This window comes from Ceratotherium simum, chromosome 29 (genome assembly GCF_057802395.1).
Source record: "Ceratotherium simum simum isolate JZ-2026a chromosome 29, ASM5780239v1, whole genome shotgun sequence".
Classification (NCBI taxonomy): domain Eukaryota; kingdom Metazoa; phylum Chordata; class Mammalia; order Perissodactyla; family Rhinocerotidae; genus Ceratotherium; species Ceratotherium simum.
Window position 1 is genome coordinate 5,374,694 of NC_141928.1, and position 26,296 is coordinate 5,400,989.

The window sequence follows — 26,296 nt, forward strand, 5'->3', positions numbered from 1 at the left end:
GTGCAGCTATGACATGCAACTATCTACTGGGGCTTTGGGGGGAAAAAATAAATAAATAAAATCTTTAAAAACAAACAAACAAACAAAAAAAAACACTGCCTTTCCCCACAGCTGTAAGATGTGGAAGTTAAAAGAATAGATTATTTTCTTTCAAACCCTCTTTCATTTTATTCTTGCTCGTTAGTGGAAAAATGATCTTAGATAGAAAAATCACATTAGAACTTCGATAAGTTGCTTTTTGAAATAGAGTTGTTTCCATGCCGCAGACATTTGGAGCAAAGTATGTTTATTGAAATATATTTTTATAGAAAATATTACAGAACCTGTAATTGAAAACTTATGGCAGTATTTTGGGGAGTGCTATGTTCTCGATGTTAACTTCTGGATTAGCTCTGACTCCTTTCTGCTGTTTTAGAGCCATTGGCTGCGTGAATGTTTTCCAAGAGTCTTTTCAGATCTTAAACTGTGTTTCATGGAGTGGAGTATTTGGTGCTTAAATAATGTATAAATCCAGTTGGACAGGAGCTGCCTGTCACTTTTATTAACTTTGACCTTTTCTCCCATTATAAAGATGGTTTGGTAAATATTTCATGGGCCCCTTATAGATCTTGACAGAGCTGTGTTCCTGGAAACTGGGAACGTATATATGATTAACAAATGTGGCTTAGTCACTGTGAGTCAGCTTTCAAAGGCAGGTTTTGTTTTTTGGGAAGAGGAGTCTTTCCATCTACATGTGCTCTTAGAGGTACAATGTATGTTGAGAGTGTCCAAGATGGTAGAGGTTTTAAAGAAACCCTTTAAAAGACAGACAGCAGCTAGCATGCATTGCTGCTGTTTGGGGGTTTTTTTGTTTGTTTGAGCAAATGATCAAAATGATGCCAGGTGGACAGAATCACCCTGCCACTCTGCATGGTTAGCAGGACTCGTCCACTCAAAGAGTCAGCAGGGCTGGAATGGCTGAGCTTGCATGGACCTGAATAAGATACAAAGAAGAGAAGAGCCAAAAGGAGAGATGCTTCCTTGAGCCAGAAGGGGACCCCTGCCAAGCTGTCTTTCCCTTTAATTCCATAAAGCCCCATGCATATTGCACTCATTGCAAATTCTGGTGGGGAAGATCGAAACCCAAGTAGCTGACATTTTGAAACATTGTCTTTCAAACTTGTACTGTCCCTTGTTTCCATTGATTTCCCATTTAAGAAATCTGTAGGAGAAAAACAAATATGAGCAAAATTCATTGGTCTAAGATGAGTTGTTAGAGCCAAATTATGCCCCCCTTCTCCACCCCGAACAGAGCTCCATTTTTATTATGAACGTGATATATCTTTGTCTTGTGTTGTGCAGCCATAAGGCTCCCACAGCAAATCGACCAAGTAAATCAAGAGCCTGTTAAAAAGCAATATGGATGCTCCAAACACAGACATCTCACTCTTGCTGGGTCACTGGATATCTTCATTTTTATAGCCACTTTCAAGAAGCAGATCATTTCAATTGGTTTTGTTTTCTTTCACTCTCTATTTCTGTGCAGCCCAATGGCTTTAGGTGAGGCCATTTATTTTTCAGAACGTTATTACCCTTTGCATCCAGGTCCCAGCCCCTTTTATATGGTGGTCACCAGTTCATTACTGTGAGCTGTAAAGTAGCTGACTCTGCAAAGGAAATCTATGCCTTGGAAGAGCATTTTGAAGAGAAATTGATTCAGAGCTTCCGAATGAATTACTATTTGTATGTTCAGTTAATTCTAAATAAGTATTTGAAAGACGTTGCTTAATTTGAGAAGGGAAGAAGAAATATATTGGATGTTATAAATGGTCTCAATCCAAATTCTTAGGCTGGCATTTTCACATTTGAATGTTTTATTTACATCTGTTCAACATTGGGATACCTTTCAAGGATAATTTTATTATAGAGAGATTGGTGACAACTCTTATGATCTAAAATACAAAAGTATGGGATTGAAAAAGGAAGACAGGAGTCACTGTCTCATGTCAAATTGGATATAAGCTTCATTTGGCAGTGAGTGAGGATGATGAGTTGTAGTTTAAATCATAAGGTCCTGATGGTAGGAGTTGGAGGGGACTGACTGCACTGGGGCACAAGGGACCTTTCTGCAGTGATGGAATTTGCTGTATCGTGATTGGGGTGGCAGTTTCACAGGTAAATGCATTTATCAAAACTTGTCAGACTGTACACTGAAAATGTGTGCTTTTTATGTAAATTATAACTCAATAAATGGGGACTTTTAAAAAGTCCCTTTTGGTTTAGAATTAGGCAGTATCATTACTCTTTTCCAATGGAGAAACTGAGGTCTAGGGAAGTAAAATGATCTGTCCTAAGTAACCTCGAAGCTCAGCAGTTTGTCCAGGAACAAAGCAAAGGATGCTGGCCCTGAGCCCATTTGAAGTATACTGCTTCCTTACTCGCATTGTGTTTTTCCAATTATATATACATGGAGTGAAATTAATTCGCCACCCAGTTCTCTTCAGTGAGCCTATATCCATTTGTATACATTGTAGTAAGACATATTTATGAGCTTATTCTTATGATTGATATTTGTATCTTAACCATTGAAAACAGTGGCCTAGTGGTTCTGAACACTGACACATGCTATGTTTGAATCTGTATGTGATAAGCCCTGTTGTGCTCCTGGTTTACTGCAGTAGACTTTGAGTTATATAGTTTTTATTATAGGCAAGATATGACAGTAGCAAGAGTTCTCAGAAATAATTTGTCTTTAAGGAAACCCTCTGGATCTTCTTATAAAAAATGGCATAGGCTTTTAAACCATTTGCACAAAGCATATATGAATAGTAGTGAAAAATAAAGAACAAAGTAAAAATTACCCAAATTCTACTACTTAGAAATACACTGTTAACATTTTAGAGAACATCTTTTTAAGTGTCTTCTCTCTGTTTACAATGTAACCTGTTTGGGTTTTTTTCATTCAACAAAATGGTGTTGTCAAATTCTTTCCAAATTTTGACCAATTTCCCAGTTACTGTTGGGAATTTAGATTGTTTCCAGTTCTTCATCATTATGTAATGTGTGATGAACAACCTTATTCATGTTTCTTTTCATGTTTGATTATCTCCTTATGAATATATTCCTTGAAGCAAAATGATAGCAACTGTATTTAAAATTATGGTTGTGTGCTGCATAACGATGTTTCAGTCAACGACAGACCTTATATACAACGGTGGTCCTATAAGATTAGTACTATAGAGCCTAGGTGTATAGTAGGCTATACCTTCTAGGTTTGTGTAAGTACACTCTGTGATGTTCGCACAACAACAAAATCACCTAACGACACATTTCTCAGAACGTATCCCCATCATTAAGAGATGAGCATGACTATATTTAAAATGTTCTAAAGGGGTACAAATGTATCAAGTATTGATAGTTTAACACCCCTTGTCCTGCTTTTAGCAAGTATTATCTTTCATTCTCTGTTTTGCTTTTCCCTACAGTTGCAGTACCATGCAGGTCTAGCATCTGGTCTTTTGAATCAACAGTCGTTGAAACGTTCTGCTAACCAGATGGGAGTATCTGCTAAACGTAGACCAAAGGCTCAACCCACGACTCTTGTCTTACCGCCTCAGTGAGTAATGGTTTGAAAAAGTACTTTTGTCCTGGGTGAACTCTTCTTTTTGGCAAATTTTAATGGAAAATTATTCTGGCGAAATTATTTTTCTTTTAAAAAGGTATCTATTAAGATTAAAAACCAAGCATATGGGTAACATATTTTGCATAGATCTTTATGAAATGGTTATAGTGCAGTTCATGGTTTACATATTTTGTGTGTGACTTTTCCACCTAGGAATTGAAGTTACCTCATAACTTAATCTTTATTTCCTGATCACGTTCCCATAGTTGGCAAAGCAGAGTACAGTTGTCCTTATTTTACAAATGAGAGAGCTGAGGAGCACATTTTGATAAGCTGCAGGCCACCTAGACAGTCTGGTAGAGCTGGGATTAGAATCAGCACTACGCTCACTTGTTCTTTTTTAAATAGTACTATATGTGCTCTTCTTTTTCCCAATAGGAGGGATAAGAGATACTGGAATGTTCATAAAGTGTACATCTTGATGATTGTTTCACGTATCTGTACCTTCGTGTAGCTCCACCCCGATCAAGCCAGGTGGCCACCACTTCCAGAATCCCAGAAGGGTTTCTCCTCACGTTCCCAGTCTGTACGTGTGCCACTGCCCTCCCCAAGTTTAACACTATTCCAACTTCTTTGAACAATTGTTTTTACTTGTCCTTGAACATAAATGGAATCACATAACATGTAATCTTTTGTATCAACTTTTTTTCACTTAACATAATATCTGTTAGATTCATCCAGGTTGTTTGTTCTTTTTTGTTGCTATGTAGTATTCCTTTGACTATGCCACAATTAATTCATCCATTTACCTGTAGGTTATTTTGTACTGGAAGCCCGCGTAGATGAGGCCCAAGGCTCACTCAGCGACGTGGAGTCAGAAATGTGAACACACCAGTCTTTGCTGATAGCTTTTCTATCAGCACACACATTCCCCTGAGAGGGGCAGCACTCACTAAAGGCTTGACTTGGACTTTAAACACATTCCCTAGCCCAGCCTGCCCTCCTGTTGCACCCTCTTTCCTTTACATCTTCAGTTACAAACTACATTTTTAAATTTCCAGTCCGGAGGAGCGTTTGCAGATGAGACTCCGTTGTTTGCCTTTACACAAGATCTCATTTGTTTTCTGTTTGTTTAGCAAATATTTATTGTGCATACTATCTGTCAGGCATTGTCCTAGACTCTGGGGATACAGTCACGAGCAAGCCAGACGTGGTCCCATCTTCCTAAAGCTTTTTGTTTATTGAGGGAAAAAGACAAAAAAAGTATACCCTTAAACAAATGAATAAATTGATACAGTAATTTCTGGTTATGATTAGTGCTTTGGAAGGGAACACACAGAATGGTAAGGAGTGGGGGAAACTGCTTAAATTGGGTGTCATTTGTCAATGACAAATTAGTGTCATCAAAGGAGATGACATTAGGTGAGACTTGGAGAGTGAGGAGGAGAAAGGCCAGTGCAGAGCTGAGGAAGTCACAGGGAATGACTCTGGGGACCTTTTCTCTCACTGGTGGACATTCTTAGACCACCATTTCTGTGATTTTCAAGTTTTCTTCACAATTAACATTTGCTTCCAGGGTAGGATGAACATAACCAACCAGCCCCCAACAAGTGATTTTTTGTCTTCTGCATGCACAGGTGCCATATTTTTCAGAGACTACAGGGACAGCTTCTTTGAGTGATGCAAGACAGAGAGAATTTTCACTATTTGGCAGAAACCTTCTTAAGGAACATTACTCTATCTGTTGTTTCTCATGTGTTGATTTGGTGATTCTGCAAATCTCAACTTGCAGCTCTCAAAAGTCTAATGGGCCTTGTAACTTGTCATTTTCCCTGCACGGATTGTCAACTGAGGCAAGATGTTTGGCGAGAAGTGAAAGACTTTCTAATGGTCCCGTGAGACTGGAGCCAAAAAGTGTTTGTTGCTGACTCTCTCTTGACAAAAGTCAGCTCTTACTCCATCTGTCCACCATTTGTTAGTTTGCATTGGCCTGAAACCTGTTTACAGGTGACATGCTATTATGAGGACGCTTAGAAACTATTTTAAGCACCAAGGCAATCAACAGACTCTGTTCTCTTGCCAAAAAAAAAAGAAGTGTTCACAACTGTCATTATAAATTTACAATAATCACTCAAAATACTTAGTTTCAAAGAGAAAGTGGTTACTATGTCCTAAGAATACAACTTTGAAATGATTTCCTATACTTAGTAGCCTATTTCTGTGAAAATTGACTGCTGCCCTTTCACATCAGTGAGCTTTTTGGGCTCACATTATCCTGGAATCCTTTATGGAACTCCTGTCCAGTAGACAGGATCTATATCTAAAGGACAGCCAGTGTACTTTTATTGAGCACCTACTATGCACCACTTAACGTGTTAGATGTCAGGAATTGAAACACCAGTAAGACTTAGCTGCTGGCCTAGTTGAATTATAAAAAAATTTTAAATTAAAAAATAGGACACTAGTAATATATACATATTGTAGATTTTGAAAAAACCAAAGATAACCAAAAAGAAAAGAAAAAAATAACCTGTCACTCTGAGAAAGTTATTGTTAAGGTTTTGATGGATATTATTCTAGACATTTTTCTATGCATGTAATATATAATTTTTAAAAACAAAAAACAACCTCCACAAAGGATTGTATTGTAGTATTGTTCTGTATCACATCCCAACATTTATTGAATGTAGTTGTTAGGTTTTACGGTAGTATCATTTGATTTATGGAATATTTAATTTTGCGTATTAATTAGCCATGTTATGGTTGTATTCTGTAGAACATTACCAATTATAAAATTTTTGTTATAAGCATAACATGACCATAAACTAATTTTATCATTTAAGGAAATCCCTTGAACTCCCTTGAAAAACAACACCCAAATCCTCCAAGGTTGCTACATTAGTTATCTATTGCTATATAATAAATTGCCCCCAAATTTAGTGGTTTAAAACAATAAACATAATCTCTCACATTTTCTGTGGATCAGGAATCTGGGAGTGGCTTGGCTGGGTGGTCTGGATCAGGGTCTCACATAAGATTGCAACTAGATATCAGCCAGGGCTGCAGTCATCTGAAGGTTTGGCCGGGGTTAGAAGGTCACTTCCAAGGTGGCTCACTCACATGGTGGGCAAGTGGGTGCTGGCTGTTGACAGGAGACCTCAGTTCCTCTCCACGTAGGCCTCTCCACAGGGTGCTTGAGTATCTTCATGGCATGGCATGTGACTTCTCCCAGAGCAAGTGATCTAAGAGAAGGAGAGCTAGGCGGAGGCTCTCCGTTTTATGACCTAGCCTCAGAAGACACGTGGCATCAATTCCACCCCATTCTATTTGTTAGAAATGAGTCACTAAGTCTGACTGATGTTCGAGGGGAGGGGATGCAGCTCTCCCTTTTGAAGGAAGGAGTGTCAAAGAATTTGTGGACATATTTTAAAACCACCACAGTTGCCAGTGAGGAGAGACATTGCACAGAGGGAAGAGTGGCTGAGCCTGTAAGCCCCATTCCCTTATTTATTTAGCAAATATTTACTCAGGGCCTACAAATGATTGGTTCCGTGTACTGTGCTGGGGATTTGGTAAGATATAATTTTGATATATATATAAAGCAGTCTTATAAGATATAAAGCAGTCTTTCAGGAAACTCGGAGTAGAAAAGAGGAACAAACATGTAGCAGGGAATCATAGTAAAGTGTGCCAAGTCCTAATGACATGATCCCCAAGTACCCAAGGAGGCCATGGGCAGGGTGCTGAGAGAGATCCACTTAGGGAGGCCCAGCAAAACTTCACCGAATTCCTTCACTGCCAGCTGTGAGGGATGGAGGCTTTACTTTGTTAGGAGAGCTAGATGCTTTCTTGCATAGGCTTACAGGATTCTAAGGAAAGGTTTTATTTCTAAACAGTGGAGGAGGCCAGTGGAGGACGAGTGGCCGGGCTTCTCACACAACCTCCTCTGTAACTGTGCGTCTGTTAGTGCGGTGACGGGTGTGTTTCTGCATTGGCTTGTCAGCAGTTGGATGGCACTAAGGCTACGACAACAAGACCACTGGCTCTGCCTAAGTGTGCTGAGACCACAGGCATGGCAAGAATGCAGGAAGATTTATCAATGTGTTTGTTTTTAAAATGCAGTTGGCTATAACAGTAGTAGTCTTTCAAGACTCAAATACCCCCTGAATTCTCCCTAGGATTAGTGATTTGTGGGATTAATGATTCATATCTTTCTCCCCTCCAAAGAAGCTTGTAAGAAGACAAAGATGTTGTTCATGATGAAAGATGTTTTATCACGGGTTAGCATTCAGAGGGCACTGATGAAGTGACCTCACGTCCATGATGCCCGAAGGTTCATATTAAGTTATGTCTTTTGCAGAAGGGGCACTATCATTTCATAAAGAAGCTATGTCCCCTGTTGCTGGGTAAACATTGTTGGGCTTTTGACCCTCGTAGGATTGAGATCAGCTTGGAAAGTGGCTATCTTATTTCATCTATGTAAGTTGTACATTGAAGTATCTATGTATTTAATATATGTCAGATGTAGCCATGTTTACTTGTGCTCTAGATAGCAGTCTCAACTTTACGATGTATTTTTTGATATACTTTTTGTTAACATGGGATATTGGTTTTAATCAATATGACCAAGCTGAATGGCTTGTGACTCCTGGTTTTCAGCAGCTCGGCCTGATGAAATGCCGGCTTTCAGTGGCAGCAGAGGTGAAAGACACTTCTGTGTTCTTATTCTGTACACATGGATCTCATTTAAGTTTGAGGAAAAAAAAATAAGTTGTTTTAGAGAAAGGTTATTTTTTTAAATGTTACTCCTATCCCCTGGACATTGTGGGGATAGGCAGTTTCTTTTATATCATGTTATCTTCCGTGAAAAGATCCTGCCTGCTGAGTTGAGGGCACATTCCCTTTCATAGCCTACCTTCTCCTTAGTCACTGGGGATGTGCTGTCCATGCTCCCAGCCAAGAACGACCCTTCCACTTGTCCGCTATGTCCAATCCCCTCTCACCTACTCCGAGCCATTTCTCCATCCGTCTCCTTTTGCTCTCCTGCGCTATCAGTATTCCCCTTTCTCCGGGATCATTCCCAGTAGTATGCAAACATACTTACCACAAAAACCTTCTCCTGTAAGAACACCCGGCTAATACTCCCACTTCTCCTTCCAGCTCCCGCCTCCCCTCTCTCCTCTTTACAGCAAAACTCCTTGAAAGAGTTGACTATACTTGCCTGTAATTTTTCGACCACCCCAGGCAACCACTGTTCTGATTTCTATTCCTGTTTCCTAGTTCTGCCTCTTTTAGAACTCCACATAAATGGAGTCGTGCAGAACGTAATATTTTCTTTCTGGTATCTTTTGCTCAACATGATGTTTTGGAGATTTGTTTATGCTACACATGTCAGTGGTTTGTTCCATTTTATCGCTGAATAATAGTATTCCTTGATGTTCTTTGGAGCCTACCAGTGGCGTTTCCTCAACATTTTGCATCTCTTTCAGTATTGTCTAATACCTTTGAGAGTGTAGGGAGTCTTCACTTCACACTCCTCTTCTTGGATGACCTACCTCAGCAGCAACAACAATACAAAAACAGCGTGCAGTGACAAGTGTTGCTGGGAAGAAATGCTACTAATTCAGGAGGAAACAGGGATAATGGCACGGCACACACACCTAGGAGTTCCAGTGTTTGAACAACAGATTGCCTTTGGTGCGGCCGCTAACTTGGCTCTGGGAGTTTAACTGAAAGAGGCTCATTTTCTGCCACTGCCTTGCACACTAATTCCCAAGAAGATCATCAACGTGAAATTACACATGGTGCTTATACAGATGATTGGATTCTTTCCAAGATGTGTGGTAAATGCTATTTCTATTCTTGAAAGGCAGAGGCTCATGTTGTCTTTTGCTTGATGTAAAACCAACAGGAATCACGGGGAGCAAAGCAGTGACACAAATCTGTCCTTGGCGAGAGTGATGAAGGAGGGTGGGAGCTCATCGTGGTCATTGACATTTAAACCAAGCAAGGCAGATATTTGCCGGGATGAAGCTCACTAAACCCAGAGTCTCTTCCTGTAGCTTCCTGGCCATTACATCATTCTCTCTTCTGGTGCTGATTCTCAAGACCCTGTTTAGAAGTTTTTTTCCTCAGCCACACAGATACGAAACTCCAGGTCTTTGTAGTTGCTATGCCGTTACAAAGCCTTGATATAGATGTCATCTGAATAGTGACTGTGAGCGTGCTTACTTGCAGGGACCTAGTTTTCTTCTCGATTACTTGGGCTTTGTTTTGCCTTCTGAGGATCTTGATGTTTTGTTGAGGGCAGAATTTGGTTGTATGTTGATAAGTTTATATTAAATTCTTCAACTTAGGTGGTGATAGGAGCCTTGGACAAGAATATCTGGCATCCCTTTTTATTGGAGTTTAATTTGCCTCTGAGGAAAGTAACAGTAAATAAGCCGTGAATGAGGAGCAAACTGGGTTCATTGCCAGATGCTTTAGAAATGCAGAACATCATGTCCTGAATCCCTTTTCCAGGGTTGCTTATTACCCAGGCTAACTCACCCTGACTTTGGGCTGGTGAGGAGAGCAAGGGTGTCGCCTGTACCAAGTGCCCCCAAAATGAAACAGAGAACTTTGCAGCTCTAAGTTTCCTGAGTTTTGGAAAAAGTCATCAAAACTTGGGTGGAAATACACTAAGTCCTTCTTTCCCCAACTGGCAAGTATTAAGTAACAATATTCATTAAATACCACTGAGAGGCTATGTAATAAAGAAATAATCCTAGGCCTTGCTGGCTATAACTCTCTAGAAGAGTTGAAATTGCGAATATAATTAAAGATTAAAACATTGTTTGCATTCTAGAACATGGAGAAATCTTTCTCTCCATTGCGGGACCGTATTAATAAGGAAGAGATCAGTTTCCAATAACCAACACTACGGAAGCTCATTTATTAACATCAGTCATGTTTAAGCAGTCTGACTCAGTACTTCTTTTGTCTTTTTCCTACAAGGCTGGAACTGTCTCCAGGAATGCTGAAGAATACCAGTCTTATCTCAAAAAATTTTTCCAAATCTACTCAGTGTCCTGAGTTTGGATAGGAATGTTCATAGAGCAAGGGTTACTGTATATGGATCTTCAGTCTTGTAATTCACTGGATCCCTCTGTTTTGTCAACAAAATAATTTTCAATCTATTAGTTTCAGCCAGTTTTCTGTGCAGAGGTTAAAAGGTTGGTAGGAACTAGTGTACTTGGCTATTTTAAGGTTTTATCATTGTGCCTGGAAAAGGGGTGAGAACACTATGAAATGTTGTCAGGCCGTCCTGATACAGTGACAGAAAGAAATCCTTTGTGGTCAGACATCTGGTATTCAGAGCTCCTTGAAGCCAGCCTGTGCTCTCAGCCTCAGAGTGGGAACAGGGAAGAGCCCAGGCCTTGCCCGATTGGACTGTAAAAATTTAAAAATTTAACTGCACAAGCACCATTTCATTTTCTTCCTCTGCTTTTTGGTTGCTATTCACATTCGTTTGTTTGCCATCTGCCTTGAAATAGAATCAGAAAGCATCTTGAGGCCAAGGGTAGAGAATAGTCTTCCTTATGGGTCCAGTCTCCGCTGCTGCCGTGTTCTCCTTGCTCTTTAGAGTTTCTCATTTGAGGGCCAGAGAAGACACATTCAGTCATAGTTCTTGAATTGTCTGATTTTATATGTTTATGACCTCGTCTTCTTGGCAGGCAGAGAAGGAACATGTCTCTCTGTCTGTATCACTGACTGGGGAGGGAAATGTGGGTCAGTGACTGGGCAGAAAGACACCTTCCACTGGTAACCTGTGAGGCTTTGCTTTTGTGGCTCTTCCATGCCATTTGCCACAGTCGGCCTGTGTTTTGGTTAGACTGGAAACTCTTTGAGACCAGGGCTCTCTGTGTCTCCTTTCTGGCCTGGCCTTGGCTCAGGTGCTGGTGGCTGAATGAACGAGTCCTGAAGGCTTGTTCCCCGCCCATGCTGGCTGCACGCCCCCACCCCGGCCGATGAGGCTGAGAATGTGTTTTTACAACATGCGTTCATACTGCTCATGGCTCTTAGTAAATTAGAAGTGTAAGCATTGGGTATTTAAATGGCTGGGAACCAGGTGCCATTTGGACAGACAGCAATGCCTACGGGTGAGGATTTGGAGTTGTGGGTCTGGCCCTGCTGAGTGAGGGTGGGTAGGATTGGATCTGGAGGCTTGGGCAGCAAGCAGGGCCCGAAAGTCAGGCAAAGGCCTTGCAGCGTGCTACTGCAGGGAGCAGCAGGCCCTGGGGGCTCGTGAGCAGGGGCTGATACGTGGAAAGTGGTATATTAGGAAGATTAATCAAGTAGCAGAATGCAGATAAAGAAGGTAGTCCTTTGTAGCTGTTTAAAAGATAATTGGTTCATGTTACTTATCTTTTATCCCCTCTCTTTGGGCAGGAGAAAAATCTCGGGGAGAAATAAACGAGGAATCCCTCATAAATATTAATGTAAAAATCTGTCTATGGAGAATAAATATAGGGACATTTTGTTTTAAATGCTCTATGTCGTTGTGCTTCATTAGCATATGTGTTGTAAAAGATCCTTTTCTCCCCTTGAGAGAACAGTATTTAGTTCAGCTAGTAGCCACACGCTGAAACCTGTGGCTTGTCAGGATTGTCATACTGTAGACGGACAGAACTGCTCTGCTCCCCTGCTTCAGCCAGAGGGCTTCCTTGCACTGACCCACACTCAGAAGTGCAGGAAGCCAGTAGGATCCTGTCCTGTTATCTAGACCCTGTATCTGGACCTTCCATCCCTGCTGCCTGGTCCCCCACTCTGTGTGTCTTTATACTTTCTGACTCTGTAAGCATTTACTAAGCACTTTCTATAGGCTAGGTGTATGCTTGATCAAGCTGGGAATCAAAAGGTGCAGAAGTACTACTCTGTATAAAACAGACGAGAAAGAGGATGAGTTCCATTTGAAGAGTATGTTTGAGGTGCTCATAAGCCTTGAGTGAAATGATATGATGACTTGATTTGCTTTAGAATACTCAGCCTCCCCCTTCTCAAAAGTGTTGAGGGGAGGGAGAGAGGATATGATAAAAATGGTTGCTAATTGTTGAAACTGGGTAATGAGAACATAATATGGTTGATGAGCTCATTATACTGTTTTATCTACTTTTGTGTATATTTGAAATTTTTCACAATAAAATATTTTTTAAAATATGGGTCTGGAGCTTGGATTGTTGTCGAAGAAATAGAGTTTTGGGGGAGGAAGTGAAGATGGCGGCGTAGGCAGACTCTGAACTCACCTCCTCCCGTGGACACAGCCAATTTACAACTACTCGTGGAAAAATTACCCCTGAGACAGAACTGAAAACTGGATAAGAGGAACTCCTGCAACAATGGACAATCCTAACTGAGGTAGAAGAGGCAGAAACTCCCTTCTGGAGAGGAAAAACGCCGCCTTCACAAGCTGCAGCACCTCACGGCCGCCCGGGAGCAGCCCACAGATCCGCAGCCCTCCCTGGAGGCGCGGGGCCCTGAGCCGGGAGCGCCCCTGTTGTGGGCATTTTGTGGACCCAGCACAATCGAGACGAGTGGCATAATATCTGACTTTGCCTGCTACTAAAGCATTGGGGAGTACCCCCAGAAAACCCGGTTCACAAAGAAACTAAAACTGGCTCTTAAAGGGCCCATGCGCAAACTCCCCCGTTTCAGAAAGCAACCTAAAATCACCAGAAAGAAAGGTGCATAGTGCTTTGGTGAAAAGAGACTCACCTAATAGGCCCTGAGTGCATCTCGGTGAGAGGTGAGACCTCTCCAGGGACTGGGACATTGGCGGTGGCCATTGTTGTGGCCTGGTGTGGGCGTGCTGACACAGACGCCATTGGAGTTCTCCCTGAGGCCTGCTAGCCCAGGGTCTGCCCCACCCGCTATAGCACCGATTTAATCCAGCTCAGCCAGGGCAGGCAGCCCACCCTAGAGACTGGCCCCACCCAACAACAAGCCCTCAGGCAACTTGTGGGCCTGCATAGATTGGTGACTGGATTCTCTGCAGCCTGGCAACTGAGCTGACTTCAGTGGGGGCAGGGCATGCACAAGGAGCAGGTGGAGAGTGTTGGGCTCCCACCATGGAGAGACTGGATCCGCTTCGGGAGGTCGGGGCACGCACACGGGGCAGGACTGTGTTGACTGTGTGTGTGGACCTGTGGGCGGCAGGGCTTGTCAGCTGCAGAAGACTTGTGCTTCTCAAAGACCCACATAGGGGGTTTGCCCCACCTTCCAAAGCCTGAAACAATTGGGTGCTCCCATGCCTGAGGCCAGCCCCACCCAGCTGCAATCCTCAGAGAGCTGACAAGAGACCTAAAGGCTGGAGGCTTATAGCAATTGTAAGGCCCTAAGCCTAACAACCTGCCACGCTGGGGGCCTACTCACTTAAAAGAAATACTGCAACACAAATGTGGTATTAGAACTTGCAGCCAACTGTGCTGGGGCTCCCCACACCTGATAAAGAGACTGAAGGGCCCACAACAACTGCAAGCAGCTGAGCATTACAACAGCTGGCCAGGAGCATAACTCGGCCTCCCTGGGTGCCTACAGGGAGAGCAAACAGGCCACAACAGAAGGACACACGTAGCCCACATAGGGGTCACCCCTGGAACATTGAGAACTGAGGGAAGCACACGGCAGGCCTCCTAAGCCATCACTTACATAAGGTCACCTATCCAAGAGCAGGAGATGTAGCTGACCTACCTAATACGTAGACACAAGCACAGGGAAAGAGGCAAAACAGGGAGGCAAAGCAATACATTCCAAGTAAGGGAACAGGACAAAACCCCAGAAAAGGAACTAAGTGAAACAGAAATGAGCAACCTACCCAACAGAGAGTTCAAACAAAGAGTGTTAAGGATGCTCACTGATCTGGGGAGAAGAATAGATGAACTCAGTGAGAATGTCAACAAAAAAATGGAAGATATAAAAAAGAACCAATCAGAAATGAAGAATACAATACTGGAAATGAAAAAGTCATTAGAGGGACTCAAAAGCAGAGTAGAGGATACAGAAGAACAGATCTGTGAGCTGGATGAAAGACTAGAAGAAATTACCCAAGCTGAACAGGTAAAAGAGGAAAGAATCAAAAAGAGTGAGGACAGTCTAAGGGACCTCTGGGACAACATCAAGCGCACTAACATCCGTGTTATAGGTGTCCCGGAAGGAGAAGAGTGAGACAAAGGGGCAGAGAATCTATTTCAAGAAATAATAGATGAAAACTTCCCTAACCTAAGGAAGGAAACAGACATCCAGGTACAGGAAGCACAGAGAGCCCCAAACAAGATAAACCCAAAGAGGCCCACACCAAGACACATCCTAATCAAAATGTCCAGAATTAAAGAGAGAATCCTAAAAGCTGCAAGAGAAAGTCAAGTTACATACAAAGGAAACCCCATAAGGCTATCAGCTGACTTCTCAGCAGAAACCTTACAGGCTAGAAGAGAATGGCATGATATATTTAAAGTGCTAAAAGGAAAAAACTTACAGCCAAGAATACTCTACCCAGCAAGGTTATCATTCAAAATGGAAGGAGAGATCAAAAATTTCCCAGACAAGCAAAAATTAAAGGAGTTTGTCACCAAGAAACCAGTGCTACAAGAAATGTTAAAGGGACTGATTTAAGGGGAAAAGAGAAGACCACAAATAGGAAAAATTATCTATTTCCATGATAAGAGGGTAATGGATACAAATGCACAAAAAAGAGGTTAGATATGATATCAAAAACATAAAAGGAGGGAGGAGGGGAGTTAAAGAGTAGAGCTTTCAGACAGAGGTCAAACTAAAGAGACCATCAATTCTGTATAGAAGAAGAAAGGAACAGAGAAGGACTACTAAAACACTGAGAAAAAAAAAGTTTAAAAATGGTAGTAAGTACATACTTATCAATAGCTACTTTAAACATCAATGGACTAAATGCCCCAATTAAAAGGCATAGGGTGGCTGATTGGATTAAAAAACAAGACCCATATATATGCTGCATACAAGAGACACACTTCAGATCTAAAGACACTCACAAACTGAAAGTGAAGGGATGGAAAAAGATACTCCATGCAAATGGCAATGAAAAGAAAGCTGGGGTAGCAGTACTCATATCAGACAAAATAGACTTTAAAACAAAAACTGTAAAAGAGACAAGGGCATTACGTAATGATCAAGGGAACAATCCAACAAGAGGATATAACACTTGTAAATGTCTACGCACCCAATGTAGGTGCACCTAAATATATAAAGCAATTATTAACAGACATAAAAACAGAAATAGACAGTAACACAATAATAGTAGGGGACTTTAACACTCCACTTACACCAACGGATAGATCATCCAAACAGAAGATCAATAAGGCAACATTGGCCTTAAATGATACACTAGAACAGATGGACCTAGTAGACATATACAGAGCATTCCATCCAAAAACCGAAGAATACACATTCTTTTCAAATGCACATGGAACATTCTCCAGGATTGATCACATATTAGGCCACAAAACAAGTCTCCATAAATTTAAGATTGAAATAATACCAAGCATCTTTTCTGACCACAACGGTATGAAACTAGAAATCAACTATAGGAAGAAAATCAGAAAAGCCACAAATACGTGGGGATTAAACAAAATGCTACTGAACAACGACTGGGTCAAAGAAGAAATCAAAAAATACCTGGAGACAAATGAAAATGAAAATACGACATGCCAGAATTTATGGGATACAGCAAAAGCGGTTCTAAGAGGGAAGTTTATAGCAATATGGGCCTATCTCAACAAACAAGAAAAATCTCAAATAACAATCTAACAATGCACCTAAAGGAACTGGAAAGAGAAGAACAAACAAAGCCCAAAATCAGTAGAAGAAGGGAAATAATAAAAATCAGAGCAGAAATAAATGACATAGAGACCAAAAAAACAACAGAAAAAATTAATGAAACCAAGAGCTGGTTCTTTGAAAAGATAAACAAAATTGACAAACCTTTAGCTAGACTCACCAAGAAAAAAAGAGAGAAGGCACAAATAAGTAAAATCAGAAGTGAAAGAGGAGAAATTACAACAGACACCTCAGAAATACAAAAGATTATAAGAGAATACTATGAAAAGCTATATGCCAACCAATTCGACAATCTGGAAGAAATGGATAAATTCTTAGAATCATACAACCTTCCAAAACTGGATCAAGAAGAAGTAGAGAATTTGAGTAGACCAATCACCAGTAAGGAGATTGAAACGGTAATCAAAAACCTCCCCCAAAATAAAAGTTCAGGACCAGACGGCTTCCCTGGTGAATTCTACCAAACATTCAAAGAAGACTTAATACCTGTCCTTCTCAAACTCTTCCAAAAAATTGAGGAGCGGAGGAAGCTCCCTAACTCATTCTATGAAGCCGACATTACCCTGATACCAAAACCAGACAAGGACAACACAAAAAAAGAAAATTACAGGCCAATATCACTGATGAACATCGATGCAAAAATCCTCAACAAAATACTAGCAAATCGCATACAACAATGCATTAAAAAGATTATACACCATGATCAAGTGGGATTTATTCCAGGTATGCAGGGATGGTTTAACATTTGCAAATCAATCAACGTGATACACCACATTAATAAAATGAAGAATAAAAATCACATGATCATCTCAATAGATGCAGAAAAAGCATTTGACAAGATCCAGCATCCATTTATGATAAAAACTCTGAATAAAATGGGTATAGAAGGAAAGTACCTCAACATAATAAAGACCATATATGAGAAACCCACAGCTAAGGTCATCCTCAATGGTGAAAAACTGAAAGCTATCCCTCTAAGAACAGGAACCAGACAAGGATGCCCACTGTCACCACTCCTATTTAACATAGTACTGGAAGTCCTAGCCAGAGCAATCAGGCAAGAGAAAGAAATAAAAGGGATCCAAATTAGAAAGGAAGAAGTGAAACTGTCACTATTTGCAGATGACATGATTTTATATATAGAAAACCCTGAAGAATCCACCAGAAAACTTTCAGAAGTAATAAACGAATATGGTAAAGTTGCAGGATACAAAATCAACATACAAAAATCAGTTGCATTTCTATACACTAACAACGAAGTAGCAGAAAGAGAAATTAAGAATACCATCCCATTTACAATGGCAACAAAAAGAATAAAATACCTAGGAATAAACTTAACCAAAGAGGTGAAAGAGCTGTACATGGAAAACTATAAAACATTGCTGAAAGAAATTGAAGACGACACAAAGAAATGTAAAGATATTCCGTGCTCTTGGATTGGAAGAATTAACATAGTTAAGATGTCCATACTTCCTAAAGCCATCTATAGATTCAATGCAATCCCTATCAAAGTTCCAACAACATTTTTCACAGAAATAGAACAAAGAATCCTAAAATTTATATGGAACAACAAAAGACCCCGAATAGCTAAAGGAATCCAGAGAAAAAAGAACAAAGCTGGAGGTATCACACTCCCTGATTTCAAAATATACTACAAAGCTCTAGTAACCAAAACAGCATGGTACTGGCACAAAAACAGACACACAGATCGACAGAATAGAATCAAAAGCCCAGAAATAAACCCACACATCTATGGACAGCTAATCTTTGACAAAGGAGCCAAGAACGTACAATGGAGAAAAGAAAGTCTCTTCAACAAATGGCCTTAGGAAAACTGGATAGCCACATGCAAAAAAATGAAAGTTGACCCTTACCTTACACCATACACAAAAATTAACTCCAAATGGATTAAAGACTTGAATGTAAGACCTGAAACTGTGAAACTTCTAGAAGAAAACATAGGCAGTACGCTCTTCGACATCGGTCTTAACAACATCTTTTCAAGTACCATGTCTGACCGGGCAAGAGAAACAATAGAAAAAATAAACAAATGGGACTACATCAAACTAAAAAGCTTCTGCACAGCAAAGGAAACCATCATCAAAACGAAAAGACAACCTAACAATTGGGAGAAGATATTTGCAAACCATACATCTAATAAGGGGTTAATCTCCAAAATATATAAAGAACTCATGCATCTCAACAACAAAAAAACTACCAACCTAATTAAAAAATGGGCAAAAGACCTGAACAGACATTTCTCCAAAGAAGATATACAGATGGCCAACAGACACATGAAAAGATGTTCAAAAGCATTAACTATCAGGGAAATGCAAATCAAAACTACAATGAGATATCGCCTCACGCCCGTCAGAATGGCTATAATTAACAAGACAGGAAACAACATGTGTTGGAGAGGATGTGGAGAGAAGGGAACTCTCATACACTGCTGGTGGGAGTGCAAACTGGTGCAGCCACTATGGAAAACAGTATGGAGATTCCTCAAAAAATCAAGGATAGAACTACCATATGATCCAGCTATTCCACTGCTGGGTATTTATCCAAAGAACTGGAAAACACCAATGCATAAAGATACATGCACCCCTGTGTTTATTGCAACGTTATTCACAATAGCCAAGACTTGGAAGCAACCTAAGTGCCCATCAAGGGACGAATGGATAAAGATGTGGTATATATACACAATGGAATACTACTCAGCCATAAGAAACGATGAAATCCAGCCATTTGTGACAACATGGATGGACATTGAGGGTATTATGCAAAGTGAAATAAGTCAGAGGGAGAAGGTCAAATACCGTATGATTTCCTTCATTAAGTAGTAGATAATAACAACAATAAACAAACACGTAGAGACAGAGATTGGATTGGTGGTTACCAGAGGGGAAGGGGGGAGGGAGGAGGGGGAAAGGGATAATTCGGTACATGTGTGTGGTGATGGGTTGTAATTAGTATTTGGGTGGTGAACATGATGTAATCTATGCAGAAATAGAAGTATAGTGATGTACACCTGAAATTTATACAATGTTATAAACCAATGTTACTGCAATAAACAAAAAATTAAAAAAAAAAAAGAAATAGAGTTTTGGGAATCGGCAGTGTAGGGATGGTCGGAGAAGTCTCGGGAGTGGACAGAATCTGCCAGGGGTCATGCAGGGAGCCCAGGGGAGGGCAAGGAGAGGAGGGGTGGTGAGGGAGCCAGGCCGCCCTGCCCGCCTGTCAGGTGGCACTTCAGTCCTTTACTGTCTGGTTCAAGCCCTGGCCTCACTCTCAGCTGCTCTGTCCTGTATTTGTCTCAGACCCATTATGACATAGACTAAAATTTAAGACTCAATGTCTTTCGTAGATACTGAATCAAAGAGCAATTGCATAAAGTAGAAAACTATAATAAAGAACCTGGCCATTAGGCACTAAGTCGAATGTGGCAGCCTGCAGAATCAGTTTAAAAATTATATTTCATTGCATCCTCTAATTGCATTTCTCCTTTACAAGGTGATTTTATACAGGAAGACAGCTGTCTAGTGTGGTTATTACATCACTCTGGCCATTACTGGGCAAAGGAAGAAAAGAAATTGGTGGGTGGATAGCACAGCTCATCAGATAGAAGCTGGATCTTTTTCTTAATCCCTTTTTGCATAACAAAGAGCTCAGAATTGTTAATATTTCACACTATGCCATTCCCAAGCAATGCTGGTTATAAGTGAAACTTTTTTTTTTTTTAATCTTTCTGTTCTTTCGTGGAGTGAAAAGTAATTTTGGTGGTCTCTTGGTGTGTATCTCTCTTTCTTTCTTTCTCTGCCTTGTAGGCTGTTAGTAACCCATAGATTTTGGCTCATAAAGTCCCTATTTAGGGTCATAAGTGATCAAGAAGCAGTGAGCCAGTTTCTCTGTTCACTTATGCTGAAAACTATTCCGTAAGCTCTAACAGGTGCAGTGAACTCGGTAACGTGAGGCCAGACTTGAGTAGGAAATGGCTTTGTCTCTTAGCTTGAATCTTTTAGGGCAGGATGGGTTTTGATCTGGTGGACCGGTCACTCGAATAGTCCTCATTCATGGTAGATACACAGGAACTTTTAATAATAAAACATGAAAAACCTGTTCTCAGGGCAGATTATACTTATTTCTAGCTTCCTGAGACTTTAGGTAAATCATCTCTCCAGTTTTGCTTAGTGCAGAAAGAACCGGTCATTGTCTTTCTGTTTGGAGGCAGTTTCTAGACCTAGATTGAGCTCTGAGCTCAGGGCTGCTGGTCCTTAGGATGAGCAATCAAGGCCACTCCTCACTCTGGGAACTTCTGACAGCTGGGTAGTAGTGGACTAGAATGGGCTCCCAAAGGAAGGGACCAGCCAGCCGGAGGTGGAGGCTCAGCTCTTCTCTGGAGATGAGGGAGCCTTTAGAGCAGTGATTCCCAGCCCTGGCTGCACATTAGAATCATATGGGGAGCCCTCTGGAGGAGAGGCCCAGTCATCCATATTTATAAACAGCTCCCAGGATGATTCCTGTTTGCATCTGAGATTCAGAACCACTGCTCCAGGAGGGGTGCAAGGAGGACTCCAGGGGTGGCGGTATCTGGAAACAATTGTCAGGACATCTGTGAGATGAAGGGAATGATTGTTTTGGGGGGAAGCTTGTCAGAGCTTATTTGCTCAAGGGCACAGATGGGAACCTGCTGGAATTTAAAACTCAGAAGAAGGTGGATCCTAACTTGGTTGCTTCCTCATCAGCTCCACAATGTATCCAGGTTGTCAATACCAGTCATTTCCCTGACCAGTTTTAGCTTGTGACCCTTGGGTCCACCGAAAAAGATGGTCTGGTGATATTTTACTTTTTTCCTTTGAATGTAGTTTTATTTTATATTAGTGGTTTGGGCCTTTTAGTTAAATTAGTTTCTATTACTAAGCATCTTGCATTGTCATTATGGACACTTTCAAATGTATTTAAATCAGAAGTACACAATTTAGTTCATTGCAGATCTGATGTGTAGTCTTTTTTACTTTACAGCTTTATTTCTTAACAGCTTTATTGCACATGTTTAAAATGTATAAATTTTGACATACGTATATACCTGTGAAACCGTCGCCTTACCCACCATAATCGAGATAATGAATGTATTTGTCACCCCAAAAGTTTCCTCACGCCTGTTGGTAATCCTGCTCACTCCTTGCCTCCATCCACAGGTAACCACTGAGCTGCTTTCTTTCACTATAGATTAGTTGGCATTTTCTGTAAGTTTATATGAATGGAATCATACAGTATATACTCTTTTTTAATGTGGCTTTTTTACTCAGCATAATTGTTTTGAGATTCGTCTTTATTGTTGTGTGTATCAATAGATCATTTATTTTTATTGCTGTATAATATTCCATTGAATGACTATACCACATTTTGTTTATCCATTCATCTATTGCCAGACATTTAAGTTGTTTCCAGTTTTCGACTATTGCAAATAAAGTCGGAATAAACATTAGTGTATAAGTCTTTGTATGGATGTATACTTTCATTTTTCTTGGGTAAACACTTAGGAGTACCGTATAATATCTGGGTCATGTGGTAGGTATATGTTTAACTTTTTAAGAAATTGCCAAACTGTTTTCCAAAGTGATTGTATCATTTTACATTCCTACTGGCATATGAGAGTTCCAATTGCTCCACGTCCTCGCCAACACTTGGTATGGTCAGTCTTTCTATTAGACGTTCTAATAGGTATGTAGTGGTATCTTGTGGTTTGAACATGCATTTCCTTAATGACTGGTGATGTTGAGCATCTTTTCACGTGCATATTTACCATCTGTATATCTTCTTCGGTAAAGTGTAGAAAAAAGGTTGAGGCCTTCTGTATGAGAAGTTGCTTTTGAGAAATGTAGGTTTTCTTTCCTTTAATGGCTTTGAAAACCCCTTAATGTAGATCCTATCCTAGATAAATTGTCTATTGATTGACTGGTGAGTATCTGTCAAGGACCTGTGCTTGTCGTTCCACCAGTTGCTGTGGGGATTCAGGGGAAACAGTAGTCAGGGACTGGAGCACCTGGTGTCCAAATGCTCCACGTGTGCTTGAGTGTTTCACGTGTTTCTTCACCTTTTCCATTTCTGCCTGTTCCTGTGTCATAGCTCTGGGTCTGGAGTTGGTTGATGCTGGGAACAGGCTTTTTATTTAGTTCGTCCTGATTTTTCTGGTAGAGGTACTTGTCTTTGAACCAGCAGAATCTAGACTCTTGCTATTCTTTATCTTTAATTGGTATTTATTTGCAGTTTGCTCTGCTTTTCGTTCGTTTTAAAAATTATTCAAATAAAATCTGATGTCCATAATGCTAGGTGCTGGATATTCAGTGATGAATAAACCTTCCTTTAAGGAATTTAGAGTGTCCTGAGGAGGCAAGTAAAGAGGCCCTTAGGATCCAAAAGAAGGATGTGTAATCGACCCTAGGGAACCAGGAAAGGCTCCCTGGAGGATGTGGACTTGCAAAAGTTGAAATTCCCTGTGAATGGACTTAAATACAATGTTGGTGTCTTGTATTAGAACAGCCTAAGACGGGCCCACTCCCTCTTACCCGCTAAAAGGAGGGAAAAGGAAGGAGCAGAGGCAAGAAGCTGTGAAGACTCTGAGAAGTGGGAGCTGCTGAATAAGACCACCCCCATCCCACCTCTCACTCTTCCACCTAGCTCTTCTCCAGAGCCACTTCCAGAAGGAGTGAAGAGATGCTTATCCTCTCAGCTCTCGAGGAGACCTGCTGGGGCCCAGGGCAGCGGCTTATCCCGTTGTGTCCTATAGGTATCATGTTGTGTGGGTTCCGTGATGTGAAAAAGATGGGAAACTGCTGTGAAAGTGGGCCCCAGATCCAGCGCTCTTTCTCTGGCTCTCTTTCAGAGGTGGGCACCCTCACACACAGTTGTTCTCCCTTCCCCCTCTCATCTTTATCCATAGAAACCTTGTTTTTTACTGTTTAGTGACCACAGTGACAGACTTTACCAGACTTGAGTCTCAGCTCAAACTTGCAGAAGACCCTAGTCTCTAACCTCGGTGGATGCGTCATAATAGGACGGGACAGCCTTTGGCATCCCCTGTGTGCCCTGCCCACAGATAGATTCCATTGTGCATTGTTGAACTGAACCTACTCTGCCTCCTCCGTCTCTCCTACCCTGCTGTATTTGGGACTCAGGCAAAGACATTCCAGGTAGATCTTTTAAAGGAATGTAACTCTTGGCTCTAGGGGTTTTCTTTCTGTGCAGCTGCCCCAACTCCCCACACAGGGAGTTAGATTTCCTGGGACTTAATGTCCCCAGAGAAGAAATCCAGGGTTCCTGAGCTACAGATTCAATAACCTGTCCTCTCTCCAACCCCAGCCCTACTCATTACAGCCCCAGGAGTATTTCCCAGGGTCCTGTTCCTTCCACTCATCGACTCCTACATTTTCATCTCAGTGCCCCAAAGAAGATATCCTTATAAGTCTCTCACAGTCTTAAATAAAATTTCATTTCATTTTTATCATATCGTTAAGCCAGCATAAATCCCAAACACAGTAGCTCTAGAAAGATGTTCTTTTCGTATCTGACATATAACAAAATAGATTTAGATTTTTCTTTTTTTTGGTGGACTTGGGCACCTTGGGAAAAATAAAATAAAATAATGGAAATTAAGTAAATAAAAGCCACCAAATCCTTTTTCCTTCTCTTTGCCAGAACTCCCATCTCTTCTTGTCACTTAAAATGGACCCCCTACCCCGCCAAGCGTGGCATGCACAGAACTTGACTTTACACAGCAGATGTGGGGCTAGGATCGGCTCTTACAAATTAACTTCCCCTCTCCTTTTTTTTGTACTTTTTTATTTTTAACAAAGGGCACTTATAATTTAAAGGTCTCCTAAGACCAATTAATTCAATGCAGTTCATTCAACAGACCTTTAGACAGTATGTGGCATTGTCCTCCCTCCTAGGGAACCTCAGATATTGTTGAGGGGCACGTCTAGAGTGTCATGAAAACTCAGACCTGCAAGAGCCGGGAGGCAGCTCCTTCTGTCCTCTCACTTCACTGTGAAGCAAACTACGGATACAGGGAGTGAAGTGTTTTCTCAAAGAAGTCACGGAGGTTTGTTGGTAGCAGTGCCAGGACTGGAACCTCTTGACTGTTTTGTTCCTCTAATGCTCCTACTGATATTCTGCCACTATCTCCACTGGGTGGGTGGGGGCCCATGGAGGAAGAAGAGAGAGCGGGGAAAAGAACCAGGATATAAAAAACTGTCTTTTTTTGTGTGTGTGTGAGGAAGATCAGCCCTGAGCTAACATCCTATGCCAATCCTCCTCTTTTTGCTGAGGAAGACTGGCCCTGGGCTAACATCCGTGCCCATCTTCCTCTACTTTATATGGGACGCCGCTACAGCATGGCTTGACAAGCGGTGCATCGGTGCCTGCGGGATCTGAACCTGCGAACCCTGGGCCGCCGCAGCGGAGTGCACGCAGTTAACCCGAAGCGGAGCACACACACTTAACCGCTACGCCACCAGCCCGGCCCCCAAAAAACTGTGTCTTTTAGGTGATGTTTTTGGGTGGTGTCATAGAATTGCCACCCCTGTTCTGTTGTCCTGAGATTTCCTTGAGTGGGCTATACCTCGCTGATTGGTTATTGATTCTTGCCTGTGAACCTGGCAGCGGCCACACAGCCCATTGCTTCTGGTTCTTTTTTTTTTTTTTTTTTTTTTAAAGATTTTATTTATTCATGTTTTTCCCCCCAAAGCCCCAGTAGATAGTTGTATGTCGTAGGTTCACATCCTTCTAGTTGCTGTACGTGGGACTCGGCCTCGCGTTGGACGGAGAAGTAGTGCCTTGGGGCGTGCCCGGGATCCGAACCCGGGCCGCCAGTATCAGAGCGCACGCACTTAACCGCTAAGCCACGGAGCCGGCCCTGCTTCTGGTTCTTTGCAGATGGAAGGGGACGGTTTCAGCTTTTGTGTGCTAAGAATTCCAGCTTTCTGCTTCAGCGCTCCTTGTGGCCCTGGAGCTCTGCCCTGTTAGCACTGCTTTCGGCAGAGAAGCAATACTTTATCAGCCAGTAGGAACATATATTTCTGTTCTACAAATGAGCCCAGATTTATAAACTCAGAGTTCAAAGAAAAGAGATGAGAGATCACCAACCAAAGCCGAATCTACAGCGAGGGTGGAAGCACTACAGGACTGGTTAATAATGAAAGCCAATATGAAAGGCACTCAGTTAATTCTTACATTAGTCCCGAGAGGTACTAGTACTGTTACTCTCCTGGGCTTTATAGATGACAACACTGAGGCTCAGACCTTGTCCAGAGTCTCTGAGCTGGGAAGTGGTGGGACTGGGGTTCAAACCTGGGTGCTGGGCCTCCAGAACCCACAAGTCTGAGCTGGACAAGGTAGAGTCGTGCCCGTATTCACTTCTGTCATAGATTAGGTTTTCCAGGAGCAGATGCTGAGATGGAGTTTGAGGTACAGTATATTTATTAGAGATCAACACGTGCAAGAGGAAGGGGGAAGAAGCAGGATTGGACAGGGCAAGACTACAAACAGTGATACAAAGCCCAACAAAGCTTTGTCCAACCCAGGAGATCTCCAGAACGAATATTACCTGTAAGAGCTGTCCTGCATCAGGCAAAAGGCTGGGCCTTTATACCCTTGCCTTGCTCAGTCACCAGATGCAGGTGGCTCCAGGAAGGCCATGATTTCAGTGAGATGGCTCTCTGCAGCTGAGGCTGACACTGGGTGAGCTGACAGCTGGAGGCTGAGTGCTGACTGCAACTCCCATAGCCGGGCAGCAGGTTCCTCCTTGAAGAAGGATCTGTTGATGCATCTCCTTGTCTGCCATGATCTTTG

At 41.7% G+C, this 26,296-nt stretch overlaps 1 protein-coding gene across 2 annotated transcripts in view; it reads left to right on the top strand.

Annotated features, from left to right (window-relative positions):
- The window catches only part of MED27 (mediator complex subunit 27), a 205,628-nt gene that overhangs the window by 64,177 nt on the left and 115,155 nt on the right, over positions 1–26,296 (top strand). For both annotated transcript variants that reach the window (XM_004423599.3, XM_087418882.1), the window contains exon 3: positions 3,465–3,595. In XM_004423599.3, the coding sequence (XP_004423656.1) occupies positions 3,465–3,595 (131 nt within the window). The remainder of the gene's footprint in view (positions 1–3,464; positions 3,596–26,296) is intronic.